Consider the following 19,323-nt stretch of genomic DNA (forward strand, 5'->3'; position numbering starts at 1 on the left):
ACCGGGCTGAGGCTGCCAACAGCACATCACTGCAATCTTGCACATTTCCAGCCTCCACCCACTAACCCACCCTCCCCCCTCTTTCAGAGCCGCCAGAGCGCCAGGGGACCACTCCGGTGGTGATAGTGCGCGGTACAAATGACCTTTAACATTAACATAACACATATCCAGAAACATACACTAGGGGTACAGGGTTGTACCCCCACCCATGGGTGCCATAAGGGTATCCCAGGGGTCTGTTCCCCAAACCAAAAAGAGGAAGAGCTGCAATGCCAGGAGTCCCTCGTGTGCAGAATATAAAACAGAACACACATGATAAGGTCAAGGACGTGGAGGCATTGTCCCTTCAATGCATATCCAGCATCACAGTGGCAGTCACAGTTGCCTTGTGTGTTACCCTTGATGCTGGCGCCCCTTTCTGGTTTGGGGTGTGTGGGTTAGATGCCGGCCACACTGTCCCTAACAGTGGGTGGTTTGGCAGCTTGGGTGCAGTCACAGGTGCCTTGGGTGTTGCCAACCTTCTGGTGCCCCTCTCAGGTGTGTGGGCTTGATGTGGGCCACCCCTAGGAGTGGGTGATCTGGTAGCTTCTACAGGTTACTGATGTGTCATCTCTCACCTAGTAACACAGTGCTGGTGTTCCGCTGTTCTGATTTCGGCGTAGTGTTCCTTCCCGCATTTGGGTCTGAGGTGGGCGGGGCTTGGCGGTGTAGTGCTAGCAGTGCCAGAGTTTCGACAGCATTGCGCAGGCCGTGACCTGCGGGACTGTCTCTCACTGCGTGTGCTCTGTGGGGCTGCACAGCTGCTCTTTCCTTCCTGTTGCTGCAATTGTGCCGACTCTTCTCCGCTGCACAGCTCTCCTCCTGATCTCTCCGATGAGAGGCTGCTTCTCCGGTGCGGGGCGGGTCGATCTTCCCGCTGGTGCTCGCCAGCAGGGGAGCCCTCACGCCACGAATCCTGCACTCCAATATAACAGGCAGCACCTTCCTGACTGTTTCCTCCGCCGTCCGACAGCATCTGCTTTCCGCCACCCCGCCTCACAGACGCGCTGGATCCTTGTCCACCCTGGGTGTACCGGAGTGGTTCTTCTTGCTCGCCCAGGATCCCGGGAGTTTTTTTATTTTACAAATCCAGTTCAGGGTTTGCAAGGGTGGGTGGCTACAGTCCTGGTTTTTTACGCCCCCTTTCCCCTCCCCGTTGCTCTTCTCCAATGAGAGGAGTGTGTCTGTGAGCACAGCCCCGCCCCGTACCCGCAACAGGCCAGTGCCATAGAATTAGGACTATAGTTTTATTTGTATTTACTTTACTCCTACCTCTATGTCTATGGTCTGTCCTGTTTTTTTTTTTTTTATCTGGTCATCCTAGTCTGTGGGGAAAGAGGGATGGGGACGAGGAAGGGGGACATGGAGTTAATGTCCTAATGATTTTAGAGACAGTCACAAATTTAGTTGACTGTTAAGGAACGGAGTCTAGAAAATTATATTATTTATTCACATTACAATACTTTACAAAAGTGAATAAATAACTTTTATGCACTAAGCAGTAGGGAAAGAAAACATGATATTAAAATGTCAAACATTTAAACACTTGCTTTACATAACGGCCACTGCTCTAACAGAGCTTTGAAAGGGGTGCACTGGTTCATCATGTCCGAACACGACTAGACTGACACCGCAGCCACCCTCCTGTATGCATCTTCATTTACCCTTCCAGAAATCGAGCAACGTCGTTTGAGCGGGACCAAAAGAAGGAAAAAAGTTTGCCTCATTGTCATGTGCTTGGGAAGGTTAGCTGTATTTTGTTGTATTTTCAGGCAGACCCTAGCTAGATAATTGTTTCAAGTTTTTCGACTCATCTTATCGCCCCGCCACGTCTCGCTAGCCCGTGACATTTCACTATGGACGGCACATTTACAAATGGACTTCGTGTCAGTGTCCTACCTTTGTTTCTCTCGCGCTTCCTGTTCTGTGCTCGGTTCCGTTGTCCTCTCTCTGTGTCTATAGCTCGGCCAGGCACTTCAGCATCACAGTGCCTTGAAGAAGAACAGCATAGGAAGCTTGGCAATGTGAGTGTCGGGGTCTTGGAGGGACGTGCATGGGAGTGGATATACACGTATGTATCCGTGAGCAAGAATTCTACCCATTAAGTACCAGAGGGCACATGCCCAAGCTTATGGAGGGAGCCTGTAATGTACACACTGGATATAGAGGTCATTGGCTGAAATAGTAGCCCTGTGTATACAGCTACGTTTTGCCAATGCGCTGGATAATAGTGGAAGGGCGTAGATGTAGATGGATAGTTGCACACGTGCACACAATGCTCGCCTACGTCATGAGTGTCACCTTCAGCCAAAGCACAATGACGTTTCTATGTTCCTTTTACAGTGCTGGCCTGCACTTCACAGGATCAAGGCATCAAAGCTAATGATGAGCCTTTCACACGTTGTCCTGGATGCACAGTGATGAGGATTATCCCCCTAGCTAGATGTTTGCAGCTCGTACAAGGGCACAGATTTTTGCATGGATATTTGAACACACACTTGCCAACCTTCAGTTACAATTAAGCTGTAGGATTCTTCAAGTTTACAAAATAATAATTAGAATAATCATAACCTAGCACAAACATCTCTTGCCATATTTCCCTGAACAGGGACGGTGTTGGGGCCTTTCAATCTTTTCAGTTGAAAGGGGCACGGAGCCTTAGGGTATCCCAGCAACTGGCCTCATGTTGGTAGTCAGCAGTCTTATGACCCAGCAATATATGCCTCTCATTCAGGACTTTAAATACAGTCTCTACAGAGTGCACATTACAAGCTGCATTCGCTGGAGCCTATCTGGGCGTCGCCAACCTCTGACCTTATTGGTTTCTCTCCAATAACCCCTAGAACACAAAGACGGATTAATACCTTTTTAGTGGACATTTAATGCTTCAGCTCTCCACTGGCTGTCTCATAATTGTTAGCTATTTACAGCCGTGCTGTATTTCTTTGTCTCCTTTATAATGTATGAGTCCCCTTGTTGCCGCATACCGTTGCTCTTCACTCTAAACAAGGGGAGGCCCAACTATCATGTTAAAAAGGGCCTTGGCTCTGAACTACACGCTTCGAAGCTTAACTCACAATGGAAATAAATAACATAGGTATTGGGAGAAAGTACGCAATATGAAGAAGCAGCAAGAAATTGGGGCAAGCGGGGCAACAGGCAAATCCATTGAGAAAGAATGAAGAAATGGGGAGTGCAAGGGGTTTTCCGTAGCAGTGTTCGGGGAGTGCGATTGGCAGCATTACAGTATGGAGTATGTGCATGACTGGGAGAGCGAGAGGATGGGCAAAGTAAGATGTGATGGGTAATTGGTGAAACATGATGGGTGCTGGTGATTGAGGGCTGGGAGAACACAGAAGGGGAACATTTTCACCATTACAAGTACTAATGATCATTAAAGTTAATTATGTAAAATTAGTATGAACTTGAACGATAAAATAAATATTATCTAAAGCTTGGGATATCCGAGACTCTGCACCTGTCACACAATGCCTCAATGTCATGTTCACCATTTACTTCTTTTTTAAAAAATATATATACTGACATTAGATAATAATTAACAATAAGCAACGCTTATACAAGATAAGGCATGGATCAGTTCAATGAAATCTGCAATCGTCGACCAAATATTTTATGAAAAAGGGAGACGAACAGGGGGAAGATAGACAGGAGAGACAAACAAGAGATCAAAGTGAAAAGAGAGTGAGGTGGGAGGGAATATAAATAATATTGTAATAGAATGCTTAAAGCACCAAATCATGCTAGATATATTTCAATGATGTGACATGTACAAGGGATGTACAACAATGGGTTTAAGAACCATGTGCGGAGGCATTGAAACAGTTCAAATAGCGAATGAAAGATTACCATTTTTGCATTATACTTGGGAAGAGAGTTTTGCGAATTGGCCAAACATTGTTCTATTCTTTGTATGTTGCAGATATTGTAACACCAGCTTCTGACACAAACTAAACCTGAGTTTTTCCAATTAACAGTTATGAGTTTTAAAGCAATGATAATGAAAAGGTCATATCGTTTTTTGGAGACATGCATGTCCTGGCATTCAATAGCAAGGTTTCCTAAAACGATATTTAAAAAAGATAATGGAACTTCAGTCATGAATATAAGTTTAAGGTATTTACAGACCTCTTGCCAAAACGTAAAGACAAAAGGGCAATTAAAAAACAAAATGATCATAGGAAGCCGGGGCATAAACCACAAGTCCAACAGCTGTCGCTGAAACCATCTTTGGACTTGGATAGTTTGACCGGAGTGATAAACGCCCTATGAATGAAACACAGAAAGTGTTGCGTAATGTTGGCAGCTACCGAAATATATTTGACCATGTGTGATCATCAAGAGTCGCACCAAAGTCTCTTTCCTATTACCTTCACCATCCTTTCCCCTCACTCTCTGGCCGGTTGTATATGAATTGTTCGTTTTACAACTGTTCGAATTACAATTGACCGACTTGTGAAGGTCAATTGTAAAATATATGTGGTGGGAAACCACCCACAACCCCCCACCCAATGCCAAACCCGCCAAAACCCATATACCCATATATATATGGTCAATTGTGACCCTTTAAATTCGGTCAATTGTTCATTCGAACAACTGTAAACGAACAATTTGGGTAATACCCTCTGGCCAGCCTTCCTTGGCCCTCCTACCCGCACCTGCAAGGCTAAAAACCTCGGGGTCAGATGACTCCACCCTTTCCTTCTCCGCCCACATCTCTGAAGTCTCTAAAAAGTCAAATTTCCGACTGCACCTCCTCAGAGGTACCCTGCCTTTCCTCTCCTTCCCCCAGAAGCTCAGGGTATCCCAAGCTCTGGTTCTCTCTTGCTTGGACTATTGTAACAGCCTCTTTCTAAATCTACCTGCCTCTACTCTCCGCCCTCTGCAACTAATCCAGAACAGGACTGCCAGACTTGTCCTTGGCCTCAAGCCCTGGGATCGTATCTCTCCAGCTCTGAAATCTCTCCACTGGCTCCCAGTGGATGCAAGGATTAAATTCAAAACCCTCTGCATTGTCCACAAGGCTTTCTGGGGCCTGGGTCCAAAATACCTTTCGCTATCCCTCCGCAAATACCTCCCCTCTCAAGCTCTTTGCTCCTCTACCTCCAACTCCCTCAGGGTCAGTCGTTTTTCAAAGAAACGAGCTGGGGGTAGATCTGTCTTCGGCTGGGGCCTCCCTCTGGAACAGCCTCCCTGCAACTCTAAAACTTGAGGAGAACCATCTCCGGAAGCACCTCAAGACCTTCCTCTTTTCTTCTGCCTTCGCTCCCCCTCTCCCCTGCTGATTTGTTCTCTCTTTGCACCGTGCACCTGGCCACCTTCTGTCCTTCAGGCCCAGCTACCTGCTCACCCTGCCACCCTCCCGCACTGCCTACGGGCCACCCCTCGCACTGGGGTCTGTATCTGTACCCATAAAGCTCCCTCTTTTTCTTCCTGCACTTATCAGACCTACCCTTTCTGCTGCCTTAAACCTAGCACTTGAAAATTGCTGGCTGCATTACCACTGTTTGTTGCCTTTATTATTTATTTATTGTTATTTATCTGTTTCTCCTTTTCTCCCCTCTTTCATGCACTTTTCCCCTCCCCCCTCTCCCATGCACTTGCGCGTTCTCAATGTCACTGGGCCTAGTAAGATCGCTGTTTTGTTCTCCCCTATTCCCCTCCCTTGCCCTGTCGCGCTCTCAAACACTTGTGTATGAGCGCAATAGAAATAAAATATCAATCAATCAAAAAATAACAGGTGCACTGATTGAACAACAGACTTTGTGGTAAGGGCTTTATATATTTCTGAAGCGTTTAGATCAGGGGATGTCGTTATCTGCAGTAGCCTAAAGACATCCGGTGAAAGGATATTATTGGAGAAGTGCTGAAGAGCATCAAGACAAGCATTGACTAGTTTGTTGTAAAAATTGAATTCCGAGTTGGGAATAGCAAATAAGTGTCTCAATTGCTGGAAGGGAAGAATAACGGGGGCCATTCCTGATTTGTTGGATAACACTGATGCCTTTATTTTTTTTTTATATACATTTTTTATTGTTTTATAGGTACAGACATAACATTGATTAATTAGCACCTGGTCAATACATTAAACACCCAGGTATTAATTTCTTCGCAAAGCCTGAATTCTTTCTCCTATCCTTTTATACTGTAGATCTGTTATGCTCAGTGGCTTTTAGGATCATCTCGATCGCATGCATGAGTTCTATTCTGGTAGTTCATCAGATTCTAGGCTCCTTTTTTCATGGCTTCAATTGTCTTCCCATCTTTGCCATATCTTGGCTGCTTTCTCTGGGCATCCTCTTGTGGTGTACACTCTCGTTTCCATCGGTACGCACATGTCCACATCCGTTACCCATTTCTCATATTGTGGGGGTGAGGCTGAGCCCCATAATTGGGCTAGGTTCCTCTTTGCAAGTCCAGTGGATGTTTTTCGTATCGAGATAGCCCTATCTCTGCATCGATCCCTAGTATCAGGAGTTTGGGGTCCATCGGTATCTCGCGGCCAACCACTATTGATAGCCTGTCGCAGCATTTTTGCCAGTAGTCTTGTATTTGCCTTTTTTAACCATGATTTCCGGTGCAAGGTTCTATTATTAATGACAATATTTTTGTTATGCCACAGCAGGGGGGATAGGTTTTTGTTAGGGGATTTATTATGTGGAAATAGAAAGACCTTTAGAGCAGCAACAGAGGCTTGAATGGGATTAGATAGGGCCATGGAAGTGTTGTTAAATAGATAAATGAGGTCAGCAGGGTCATATGGGTGAACCATATTTTTCTCTAATCTGAACCAAGGGGGAGTGTCTGACAAATGAGAAGAATTAAACCAACATTAGGATTGTTTTAGAAGGAACACTGAATGATATAGCTTAAAATCCGGGAACCTGACCCCCCCATATCATATGAAGCTTTTAATTTGGCTATCACAATTCGTTTACATTTGCCAGGGCCCCAGACAAAATTAAGTAGAATGGAATAGATAGGTTTGAAAAAAGCAAGAGGCAGTGGAACTGGAAGGAGCTGAAGGTAATAAAGGATAATAGGGGAGAGCATCACTTTGAGTGTATTTAGCCGGCCCACTATGTAAGATATAGAAAGGACCATTTGGAAGTGAGATCTTTAAGTTTATCTAGCAGAATTCTCAAGTTAAGTTTAATAGTATCATGTATTGTGGGGCCAAAACTAATACCTAGATATTTAATAGAGTCCTTACACCACTTTAAGCCAAAAAAATCTAACTCGTGTTTTTAAAAAAAGGTGTTAAGGGGTAGAATTTTGGATTTCTCTTTATTAAGTTCATAACCAGAAACTAGACTAAATTGATGGAGCGAGTCAGGCAAGTGGGAAAGGTGGTGTTTGGGATTTTTGATAAAAATTAGTACATCATCAGTGTAAGCCGCAATCTTAAAATGAGATGTGCCTCCTGGGATTCTTGTATTATTAGATATGAGTTCTAGTAAGGGTTCCAGCGAGAGAATATTCAGAATAGGGGAAAGAGGACAGCCTTGTCGCGTACCTCTTAACAGAGGAAAGTAGAAAGAGGACTGGCCATTGATAAAAATAGATGATTTAGGGCATGAGTGGAGAAGTTTAACTAGGGAAATACATTTTTCATCACATCCGTGCCAATGGAGAGTTTGGAACATAAAATCACAACTAACATGGTCAAACGCCTTTTGTGCATCGAGAGCGATGGCCGCGTAGCCCTGTTTTTATCTTTTTTTATCTCTCGAAACAATATAAAGGGCATCCATAAATAGTCTGGCATTGGAGGAGATGTTGCTTCTTTTTACATATCCAACCTGATCAGATTTAATCGAGGCTGGGAGGGAAGATTCAATTTTGTTGGTGAGAATTTTGGCAAAGATTTTACTTTCCACGTTGATAAGGGATATAGGACAATAGTTACTTGGACAAGTGGAGTCTTCATATGGCTTGGGGGAATAATATGAGCAGGGCTTCAAAAAATGAACGGGAGCAGGATTTATTTGAGTTACTCCTAACTAAATCCTTAATAGCATATGTGATGTCCAAAAGAGTGATATCACTGTCTAGGTGAGAGAGATCTACCTGTGGATAGGATAATCTATTGATTTTGTAGATGAAAGACTGGATATTCTCAGGGGGAATAGGGGAGTCAGGGGTATATAAAAGCTCATAAAACCTTTTGAAACAGTTCAGGATATCCTTAGAATGATTGAGTATAGTACCAGAGGCATCTTTAATGTGGGACACACAAACCCTTTCTTTCATAGTTTTCAGGTATGAGGCAAGTGACTTCGCAGCCTTGTTAGAGGTTTGATACATTTTAGTTTTGTATTTGAGTATGGTACCGGCAGCCAGGTTAGTGAGTTAATTCTTAATTAGGCAGCGTAATGACATAACCTTATGAAGATTAATAGTGTTAGGATTTTGATAGTATAGTTTCTCAGTAGATGTTAGTTGAGAATGTAGATAGTCGAGGTGCTTTTTGCGCCTTTATTTCATCCTACCTGAGTATGCCATAATGTGACATCGAAGTGCAGCCTTAAAAGCATCCCAATTGTTTACAACCAAAGTATCTTCATCATGATTATTGTCATAGAACTGTTGTAAGAAAGACTGGGAGGATAAAATGAACTGTTAATCCTGTAATAAGTAATTATTGAATTTCCACCGTGAGGAAGGCATGCTTAAATCCTCAAAAATAAAGGAGGTGCCGACAGGGGCATGCTCAGAAATAATAATATTGGAAATGGAGTCTACAATGGTACCTGGGAGAGTTTTGGCGGTGAAGATATAGTCTAGGCGGGATAGTGTGTTGTGTGGAAGAGACTGGAATGTATAATCAAGTTGTGTGGGATGCGAAAGCTTCCAAGAATCAATTGGACCAGTTTTAGAAGGGCATCTCTGAAAAGACTAGCGAGATTTAGAGGTTTTAATCCCACAATTGGATGTCCTATCTAAAAACGGGTCGAGGACTTGGATGACATCCGCACACATGATTAGATTAGCAAAGTTGTTATTGAGAATAATTTTTTTTAACAGTTAACCAAAACTGAGGATCAGGTTGGGTAGGTGCATAAATATTCAGAATAGAAACTTGTACAGAATCAATCGGGTGTTTAACCCATACCCAGCGTCCCTCTGTGTCCACACCTCTATCCAGAATTTTAAAAGACAGCTTTTTGCTAATTAATATGGCAACACCATTCGTCTTGGCAAGTTTCATAGCATCCTCAGTGGATAAATGCGTTTCTTGTTAGAATGCCACAGATGGTTTGTTTATTTAAATGAGATAAAACTTTACATCTCTTAATGGGGTTGTTGCAGCCCTAATGGTCCAAGTAAGACATTTAAAAGTCCTTTATGCAAATGAGTGGAGTTATGACCTAAATATGAGGAAAACAAAAATGCACCAAAAGAGGAGATGTAGCATGAAAACATCCCATTTCACATGACTCTGAATGCAATAGAATTCCCATGAATCGGAGGTAAGATACAAGAGGGAAGCACATGAGGGATCTAGGAAGGGAGGCCTGATATTAAACATTTCATACTGAGGTGAGCAAAAACAACAAAACATTAGAATCCGATACAGCATGGACCTCAGCATATGATAAAGAAGAAAAAAAGAAAGGGAGATGTCGGGCCAAGGAATAGACAGAAAGAAGGAAGAAGAAAAATATCGAGAACCGGAGACGCCTGCCATGCTGTCAGAAGGAAAAAGACTGCACCCAGCGGAAGAGTGTCACCCCATCAGCCATCGCCTCACCAACATTAGAAAGAATAAGATAATAACGGCATTAGATTAGAGTCACAGAGCAAGCATAACAGGAAGGGAAAAAAAAAGACTCACTGGTGAGGACGTGTCCATACTTTGTCTTGATGAAACGTATGAAGGCTTTTAAGTCAGTCGGATCATCGAACATGGCAGAACGACCATTGTGCGTAACCTTGAAAGGGCATGGGTGATACAAGCCATATTGAATGTTGAGCTTCTTCAGGGCCGGTTGTAGCGATAGGAATTCTTTCCTGCGTAAAGCGGTACATTTAGCTACATCTGGTTTACTGCCATGTCAAGCTAAAGATATTCTTTCCTTGACTGAAGCCATAATAAGTTGAAGCTGAGAAAATTTCAATTAATAGAATGAGTGTTCTTGGAGAAGGTTGAGAGGAGGCAGAAGCTCTTAGTTGACCAACACGATGTAATTGTATATTGAGTGGAGTATCCAGGGGTAGGTGAATAATTGTAGGTAGTATTATTTTCTAGAAGGCAATGGGATCTGATCCCTTACAGCCCTGTGGCAGACCTGATTTTTCCAACAGCGCCACTCTTGGAGATATGTCTTACACAAGACTGACCCGTCGCTCCACTTCCTCCATTCGGGCCTCAAATCCCTTCCATCTGTCAAGTTGCTGAAGCTTTTGATTTGTGGTTTCAGTGAAGGGTTGTAATACCCTAGTTTTGGATAAAATGGACTCTATGGCAGGGTCAGAAATGCTGAGCGGTGGTGGCAAGTCGCTTTTGGGTCTTTTTAAAGTGGTGGAAGAGAGAGTAGGGTCTTTTAATAGCAGGTGCAGTTTTCTGGTTGTTTTTAATAGTAGCCATCTTGCAGTTATGATCAGGTAAAACAACCGTATAGAACTGATGAAAATGGAGGTATTCAGCAGGCAGAAGGTTAGAAGACAATCACAGCGAATAGCCAATGGACCGTATAATGGTGAGGTTCACTCTAAAGATGTAACATTAATGGAAGGAGGCACATAACATGTCCAGCCCTGAAGAGAGACACCGTGTGGTGGTGTTGTAAAGTCATTTCTAGCTGCACCATTCCTTCTACACTCTATTGTTCAGCAGCGCGATTTATTTGTTCAAATAGCAGTAATTCAGTATAAAAAACACCACCATAGGACACAAGAAAGCTTTACACTACGGCAATCCCTGTTGAACTGTGTGCTTTATATTATAATAGCAGTTAGTATGTGACAGGGAGCCAAATAATGTAAAAGAAAGCAAGATGAAGGATTATTCTAGTCACTTAGACTGCCTCAAAAAATTGAGGTATCCAGTGTTGCTGCTTATTATTCTGTCAGCCTATTATGACTGAAAACATGAAGGGATCCGTAACGTTCATCCTCAAAGTAAAAATAGTATTCTGCCGCTTCAGAAGCAACGTGGAAATGTATAATGAATTATAGAATCTAGCGCACCTTCAAATACGGGCAGAAGGCGGCGTGTGTGAAAGGAGAGGCTGGGAGAGCGTGTGGGGTGGACCACAGGCTCTCCACAGGTCACAGTGGGGGGGGGATTAACTCACGCAAGGCGGGTTAAAGGCAAAACTGCGAGCGCTGGAGAGGCGCTGCTCCTCGCCATGGGCATCGGAATATGCGGCGACGTCGGGAGGGACCTCCGCAGTAGGAGGAGAAAAACTCTCACTGAGCACCAGCAGAGTAAAAGTAAGTAAGACAAAAAAATACACCAGGAAAATGCCTTATTTAGAGGTCCATGAGACGGAGCTATGGGCTAGGCGGTCATCTTCCTTGGCACCAAACCACGCCCCCCCTCACCATCACTTTTAATGGATACATTGTTGGCCTGACGCAGGGACAGGATCCTGAAATAAACACAATCAATTTCTGATAAATTTAACTGCAGCATATATTTTGCAACTTTACAGAAATAAATATCAATGGCTGTTGTGTAAAAACCGATAGTTGGGAAGGATTTTAAGTAGAAATAAATAGTCATGACCGCTAGAAAACTCTGTGAATGTGCACAACTGACATGTGCTCTGTGTCCCCATTTACCTGTAACATTTGTGACAGCTCAGAGAACAGCCACGTTTGGCTGTAAATGCTGCTGCCTGCGTGTAATAAAAACGTAGCTATGGTAGAGGTGAGAAGGAGCTTTTATTTAAGGCCCCCGGAAGGTGGAGCAGTCGGGAAAGGAAATGAGGAAACGTTCCGTGGTGGAACGAACGGAGATGGGGATTCTCCGTTCTGGAAGGAACAAGATGTACATCAACATATGTACATATGAGCAAGATGTACATCAACATATGTACATATAACATCTCCTTATCTGAAAAGAAAAAAACGGGAAGGATGGGATGGATGGGAGAAAACAGGGAAAGGTGGGGAAGGATAGGTGAACATTATATAGGCCAATAGTAAACAAAATAATTCTTGAAATTCTGGATCATGGTGCGGTTCCTTCTCGACAGACTTCTGGTGGTGGAGCTCTCATCTTTGGAACGGTGCTCGCTGTGCCTTTTTGTGCCGACATGTGGGTCTATGGAAGTACTGGGTCTGTAACTGTCAGTGGTTGTTCTTTTCACCTCTCCTCTTGTCTGGTTACAAATGTGGTTGTTGTGGTTGTTTTTGGAAGTGCTCGCTCTGTGGTTGTCATTCGTTATTTTCACAACATCATCGTGGGACCATTTCTTTCCATCCTCTAATGTGACTGACTTTCCGTGGCAGCGCGTGACCTTTTGTGGGGATCTAAATTTTGACTCGCCCTTGAGTGTCGTTTTGGGTTCTCTGACACAGAGACCCAGTCACCTTCCTGTAGTGTCATTTCTCTTGTTCCATTCTTCTGGTCTTAGTACTCTTTGTACTTCCCTTGTTTCTCTTTTATGTTTCTATGGATTTGTTCCATATCCACCTTCTGTTCTGTGTTTGTTCTTGCTTCGCCAGTATCTAGGAAAATCCATGCTGGTCTCAGTTTGTTGGTTGCTGTTCTTCCACGCATCAAGGTGAATGGTTCTGAGTTTGTGGTGGAATGCGGCGTGTTCTGTATGCAAGCAGGCACTCCTTGAGGGTTTCTCTCCATGGCATGCCATTGGCTGTGGCTAGTTGGATGACACTTTTTATTAGTCTGTTCATTCTTTCCACCAATCCATTGGACATTGGGTGGTAGAGCGATGTGGTGATGTGGTGATGTGGTTGATGGATTTCTTTGTAAGAAATTCGTGGAATTCCAACGAGGTGAACTGGGACCCGTTGTTTGACACTATGTCTCTGGGGTCACCTTCCCTGTTGAATATTTCAGTAAGGAAGTCAATGACTTTTTTCGTGGTTGCGCTGTTCTCTACCACACCCCATTCGGTCCATTTGGATGTGTAGTCCACGATCACGATGATGAATATTTTTTCGGCTTCCAGATTTTCAAAAGGGCCCATGTCGTCTATGGCCAGCTTTGACCATACGTGTTTGGGAGCTTCTACCGGCTGAAGAGGTGTTTTTCTTAAGATTTTCGATTTGTCGCTGGAAGCGCAGGCGCTACAGTTTTTTACTGTTTCTTCTGCTTCCTTCCACATGTTAGGCCACCAGTAGTTGCTCCTTATCCTGTTCTTTGTCATACTCCTTCCCAGATGTCCTTTATGAGCTAGTTCAAGTAATTTTTTCCTGAGTGCGACAGCTGGAATAATTCTGTTACCTCTCAAGATAAGGTTGTCTTTAATGGATATTTCGTCTTTGAATGGTGTGAATTTTGCCCGACATGTTCCCAGTCATTTATTACGGCTCTTCTGATTTCTTGCTGCTCCGTGTCGGCTTTGGTGATGTGTGCCCACTCAGAGGGGATGTTAGAATGGATGGTAGCTATGATATCTTCATCTTGAACTTCATTTTCAGTGTCTGTTTTGTCTTCATTGGTGGTTAGTCTGGAAAGGCAATCTGCCACTTGGTTTAGTGAGCCTGGATTATAGAGAACTTGAACATTATATTGCATCACATCCAGGAACCAGCGCCTTATTCTAGGGGATATCAAGTGTGGCGTTTTGGATTGAAGGATGTTGACTAGAGGCTTGTGATCAGTCTTTAAGAGAATGGGTAGACCCCAAATTAGATTTCTGAACTGCTGTAGAGCCCACTTGACAGCCAAGGCTTCTCTCTCAATGGTGGAATAGTTCAATTCTGCATCTCTAAGCACTCTTGATGCGAATGCGATGGTCACGATGTTGCCCTTCTGTTGTTGTTCTAGTACTGCACCAAGGCCGATCTTACTGGCATCCACTGACACTATTGTCTTGGCCTTGTAATCAAACATGCTTAAAGCTGGAGCTTGGTTGATGTCAGACTTGAGACTCTCAAACTCTTTTTTGCAATCCATGGACCATTGAAATCTGCTACTTTTTTTCATGAGTTTCCTCATGTTCTCTGTCTTATTAGCGTAATTACTGACGAATTTGGAGTAGTACTCCGTCATTCCTAAAAAACTTTTCAACTGATCTTTGTTGGTGGGATCGGTCAGGTTCAATATTGTGTTTGAGTTTTTTCTTTGGACGGATGCCTCTGGCATCGATGGTATGGCCAAGATAGGAGACTTGATTGCATTTTATGTTGCATTTTTCTAAGTGAGTCCACTCCTTTGGATTATCCGTAGTACGCCGATCAGTTTGGCATCGTGATCTTCCTCGGTTCTGGCTGATATAAGAATATCGTCTTGGAAGCACCGTACTCCATCAAGACCCCCAAAGAGATGTGACATGAGTCTCTGCAACACTGCCGCAGCCGAAGCAAGCCCAAACGGCATTCTATTGAACATGTAAGCTCCCAAAGGCGTGACAAAGGAAGTGAGGGCCTTCGAGCTGTCATCTAATGCAATTTGGTGGTATGCCGATGAGAGGTCCAAAGTGCTAAAAAAACTTGCCAGTTCCATGGTTGAAAGAAGTTCTGATATATTGGGAAGTGGGTGTCGACCCATATGTTTTTGTTCAGATCTCTTAGGTCAACGCACATGCGTATGGAATTGTCGGGTTTCTTTACAAGGACGATGGGGCAAGCCATTCAGAACTTTCTATGGGTTGTATAATGTTCTTGTTGCACAAACGTGCGAGTTCATCTTTGAGTGCCGCTTTGGTCCCAAAAGGCACTCCACGCACTCGATGGACCACAGGGACAGCACCCTTTTTTTTATATTATTCTGTGCTGGAAGCCCTTGAGTAATCCGATCTTATCACAGAACACCTTGGGAAATTGTTCGGCCAAGTTGCTTTTGATGTTGGTATCGTTTTTTAGCACACTCAGTATGGGGACGTCTTCTCCGGGATGAATCCTCACCTGGAGAGCCGCTTGTTCTTCCCATCCTACTACGGAGGACCCATTCTTGGCTACAAACAACTTGCAGTATGTTTGTCTGTCCCGAAATTTGAGCTTGACCCAAGTGTATCCCATGATGTGAATGGGTGTCTTTCCGTATCCGGTGGCTCTCACTGAGGAGCTTCGTAAGTCCTGAATCTTGCCAGAAAGTATTTTTACAACGGTTTCGACATCCACCATGGTATATGGGGATCCGGTGTCTACCATCACTCTCAGGGGTATGTCATTGACACACATGTTAACCCATGGACCATTCGCCTCTTGTAAGGAAGTGACTGTGAGGATCTGCACCTGCGGGTGCGTTTGATTGACGGATAGCATGCTGTCTGACGTTTGCTCATAGTCTACTGTTTCCACTGACCCATATCTGTTGATGGCTGGTCTGCTGCCTTTGCCAGATCCACGTGGCCTCCCGCGGGTGTTTCGGCAGAGCTTGGCAAAGTGACCTAATTGACCACACTTGTAGCACTCAACATTATTGGCAGGGCACATCCTCCCAGGAATATGGCGTTTGTACCATCCACACTTTTGACAACTCGTAGGATTTTGATTATCGTACGCTGATGTCCCCCCCCCCTCATGGTCCTTGAACTTCTCCCGATGCTTTGGGGGGCATTTTTTACTGCTGCTATTATTGCCCCATCATGGTCGTAGTCGGGACTGCCTTCCACGTACTTCACTTCCGCTCCAGTTCCCTCCTTGAGAGCCTGCCTCTCTTTCATACAACGGTCTCCAAATTCCATGCTTCTCACTATCTCGGTGGCTTGGTCCAGAGAGGGATTCTTTGTTTGCCATAGTTTTTGCTGTATGCGAGGATCTGCTACATTGAGGACTAGCTGGTCTCTCAAATACTCATCACTGACACCTGTAAATTCGCACGTAGACATGAGTACTCTGAGGGAGGCTAAGTATGCGTCAACAGGTTCACCTTTGGTTTGTTTCCGAGAAAAGAATTTATATCTTTCTAGTACTCCATTTATCTTGCTGCCGAAGTGCTTGGTGAGTTTTGTTAGTGCCGTGTCGAACTTCCTGGTGCCATCTCCAGGAAAAGGAAGGAAACGTTCCGTGGTGGAACGAACGGAGATGGGGATTCTCCCTTCTGGAAGGAAAAAGATGTACATCAACATATGTACATATGAGCAAGATGTACACCAACATATGTACATATAACACTGCGTTGGAAAGTGAGGGATTTCCTGGCTGTATTTTCCTCCAGGGCTGGCACATTTCATGAAAGAACGTTGGCCTCAGAGTTTATTTGTTTCATTTATTTGTCATTTGTAATGTGCCTAAACATCACATGGTGTTTGGAGACTTATCAAGACAAAAGGGGGCGGGGGCAACAAGGGTGAGGAAAACAAACAGTAAAATTCCTACTGTGCCTTGAGACATTCGGAATGTGCAAGTGCTGTACCAAAGAAATGAAGGAGGGGGGGTACAGGAAGGAGCAATAGTAGGGAGGGAAGGAGTTGAAGGGAAGATTAAGTGCAGATTGAACAAGTTCAGCCCAGCACAAGACTGGAACAAAGACATCTTTTGAGTGGGTGCCCATATTGGGAGCTCCTCGCCTCCGGGCCAGGTGGCTACAACACATATGCAGGTACATCCCTTCGCCTACACTTCTCAGTGCACTTGAATGGCCTAGTAGGGCCACAACTGGCACCAGGGGGCTACGTCAATACGCAGGTACACGTAGGTAAGTGCAACTTTGGAAAGCCAGACAATCGGATGTGACAAAGTCGGTACACGTGAATGCAGTTCTGGCAAAGCCTCGCCTCATGGTATGAGGAGCTACATCAGGTGTGGAGACAAGTTAGGTACGGGTATCAAAATGTAAAAAACAGCGGCTGCATGGGGCTGAGTGAAGAGACAAGATAAAGTTACAGGTAGATGAAGAATGATCGATGGCACAAGGCTGAGGAAGTTCAGGTTAGTAAGATTACTGCAGGGGACTGCAGATTGCGCATGAACAGAAGGGGGTCACCGGCAAGGTGTGCAGGCAGCGCATGTCTGTTGTAGGATAGCGGATGGCGGATTAGACGAAGACGTTGAAGGAGCTGACAAATCTTTGCAAGTAGAGGGACACATAGGAGAGGTGGGAGGGAGGGAGTGAGTGCCACAGTCAGCCAGGAGGAGAATGGAGTGGTGGATCAGGTGCAGGTCAGAAGTCCCGCCCTGCTCGGTGTGTCGGGAGTCCGGTAAGGCAGAGGTGAATGCAGCAATCGAAGGCTGCGATAAAGGGCCTATGCAGCTGGTGAATACAACACAATCCATGTGGAAGTTGGGGTACTGTGAATGGGCAGGTAAGAAGTGGGTAACTTTGACGAATCTCAACAAGCAGAGACCCACATTCAATCGGGGCCGCAGTGCGAGCACCTTAACTCATAATGCAAAGGTGTGGACGGCGATGACCGGTGGAGTGGGCTCCAGCATAGAAAACGCAGAGTCTGCCGTGCCGTTCGCGCCCGAACAGGCCCCCACAGAAGCATCAGTAGAACCCTTATATGGGGCCCTAGCCAGCTCACTCCACAGAAGATGGAAAAGTGATGCCTCGGCCAATCCGCACAATGCTCAGAATGAATAGATCCCAGGACTGGAGCTTTCAGTGCACACTGCTGATGGGATGATTTTAAATAGTGAAAATCTGTTTGACAGGTAATTTGTGGTAAAAAAGATTGTATCACCTTGGCAGATTAATAACTCACAACTTGGCTTTATGTCAAACGTAATCACTAGAGCTTTCAATACACAAAAGTGCTGGAGAGATTTCAAGTGGTGAATCTGTTGGAAATGATAAATTCTTAAGTAAAGTGGAGAAGAAGTAATCTCAAACAAGCGGGAACAAACGTTTGCCACCCTGTGGCAGCACAGCCTTGACAGCATGTTATGTTAGGTTATGTTACATACAGTTCTAAAGCGCACGTCCACCCGAGGGTATCATGGCGCTGGAGGGTTAGGCTACTGGTAGAACAAGCGATCAGAACCAAGAACAAGCCCCAGTTAAAACAGGAAGGTCTTTACGGCTTTTCTAAAAGCCAAATGGTTAGATTTCTTTTTTTATGGTCCGTGGGAGTTCATTCCATAACATAGCTGCTGCAATGGAAAAGGCTCAGCCTCCAATCTGCGCACACCGATAGGAAGCCACCACAAGCAGATCAATGGCTGCAGAGTGTAGCCGCCGATTTGGAAGGTAACGAGTGAATTTTCATTGGAGAAATTCCGCGCCCTGGGCGTGCAGAGCTTGATACACAGTGCTTTTAAAGCTAATGCACTGACTTACTGTGAGCCAGTGAAGAGTCCGAAGCACCGGTGAGATATGGGCTCCATAAGGCGTGCCTGTTGCCACCCAGGCTGCTAGGTTTTGTAGGCGTTGAAGTCGCTGAATCAATCCCTTAGGCTGTGCCAGATGTAAGGATTTACAATAATCTAACCGCGATAATACCAATGCTGCTACCCCCGGCGGATGGAGAGAAGCAGGGATTGTGGGAAGCACTTTCCTCAAAACTTTAAGCTGGAAGTGGTCAGCTTGACAGACAGCTGCCACTTGATTATTCATGGAGAGTGATGATGTCAAAAGTACACCCAGGTTTTTCACCTTCTCTGCTGGGACAGGCTTAGGGCCGAGCAGATGACCAAAAGGAGGACACCCAGCGTGAGGGATTTGGGGGACAGCCCACCACCAACACCTCAGTTTTGTCTTCATTCAATTTAAGCCTGTTGCGGTTCATCCACTCCCCAACGGCCGCCAGGCGCCTCCGAAGGCACGACGACATCTCAGCCTGATCAAGATCTAAACGGATCAGAATCTGAGTGTCATTAACATAGGAGTAGCACCTGATGCCGAAGGAGCGGATGAGACACACAAGTGCCGAGATGTAAATGTTGAATAGAATCGGCGAAAGAACCCTGTGGCACTCCACACACAAGAAGGAAGGAAGCGGAAAGAAAAGGGGGCATGGAGAGAGTCTGGAGTATGATCCGCCAGGAACAACGTGATCTGGGCATGACGGGATAGCAGAATGGGGTGGTCGACGGTGTCGAATGCTGCTGATAGTTCTAAGAAAATCAGAGCACCCACCCCACCTGCATCCACTAACCTAGCCATATTGTCCTGGACAGAGACCAGAACACTCCGTGCACCTACCAGGTTTGAAACCGGACTGAGCGGAATCCAGGAAGTGA

At 44.9% G+C, this 19,323-nt stretch overlaps 1 protein-coding gene across 4 annotated transcripts in view; it reads left to right on the top strand.

Moving 5' to 3' along the window:
* The first annotated feature begins 1,974 nt into the window (after positions 1-1,974).
* The window catches only part of COX18 (cytochrome c oxidase assembly factor COX18), a 150,261-nt gene continuing 132,912 nt past the window's right edge, over positions 1,975-19,323 (top strand). Inside the window, exon 1 of one of the 4 annotated variants that reach the window (XM_069632320.1) lies at positions 1,975-2,063. Coding sequence is in view for 1 of the 4 variants with exons in the window: in XM_069632319.1 (XP_069488420.1) it covers positions 2,093-2,110 (18 nt within the window). In the remaining 3 variants the exon portion in view is untranslated. Of the gene's footprint in view, positions 2,111-19,323 lie in introns of all 4 variants that reach the window. The other 3 variants (XM_069632322.1, XM_069632319.1, XM_069632321.1) reach the window with 3 other exon arrangements.

The sequence above is a fragment of the Ambystoma mexicanum genome, chromosome 6q, assembly GCF_040938575.1.
Source record: "Ambystoma mexicanum isolate Mex_15411 chromosome 6q, UKY_AmexF1_1, whole genome shotgun sequence".
NCBI lineage: Eukaryota > Metazoa > Chordata > Amphibia > Caudata > Ambystomatidae > Ambystoma > Ambystoma mexicanum.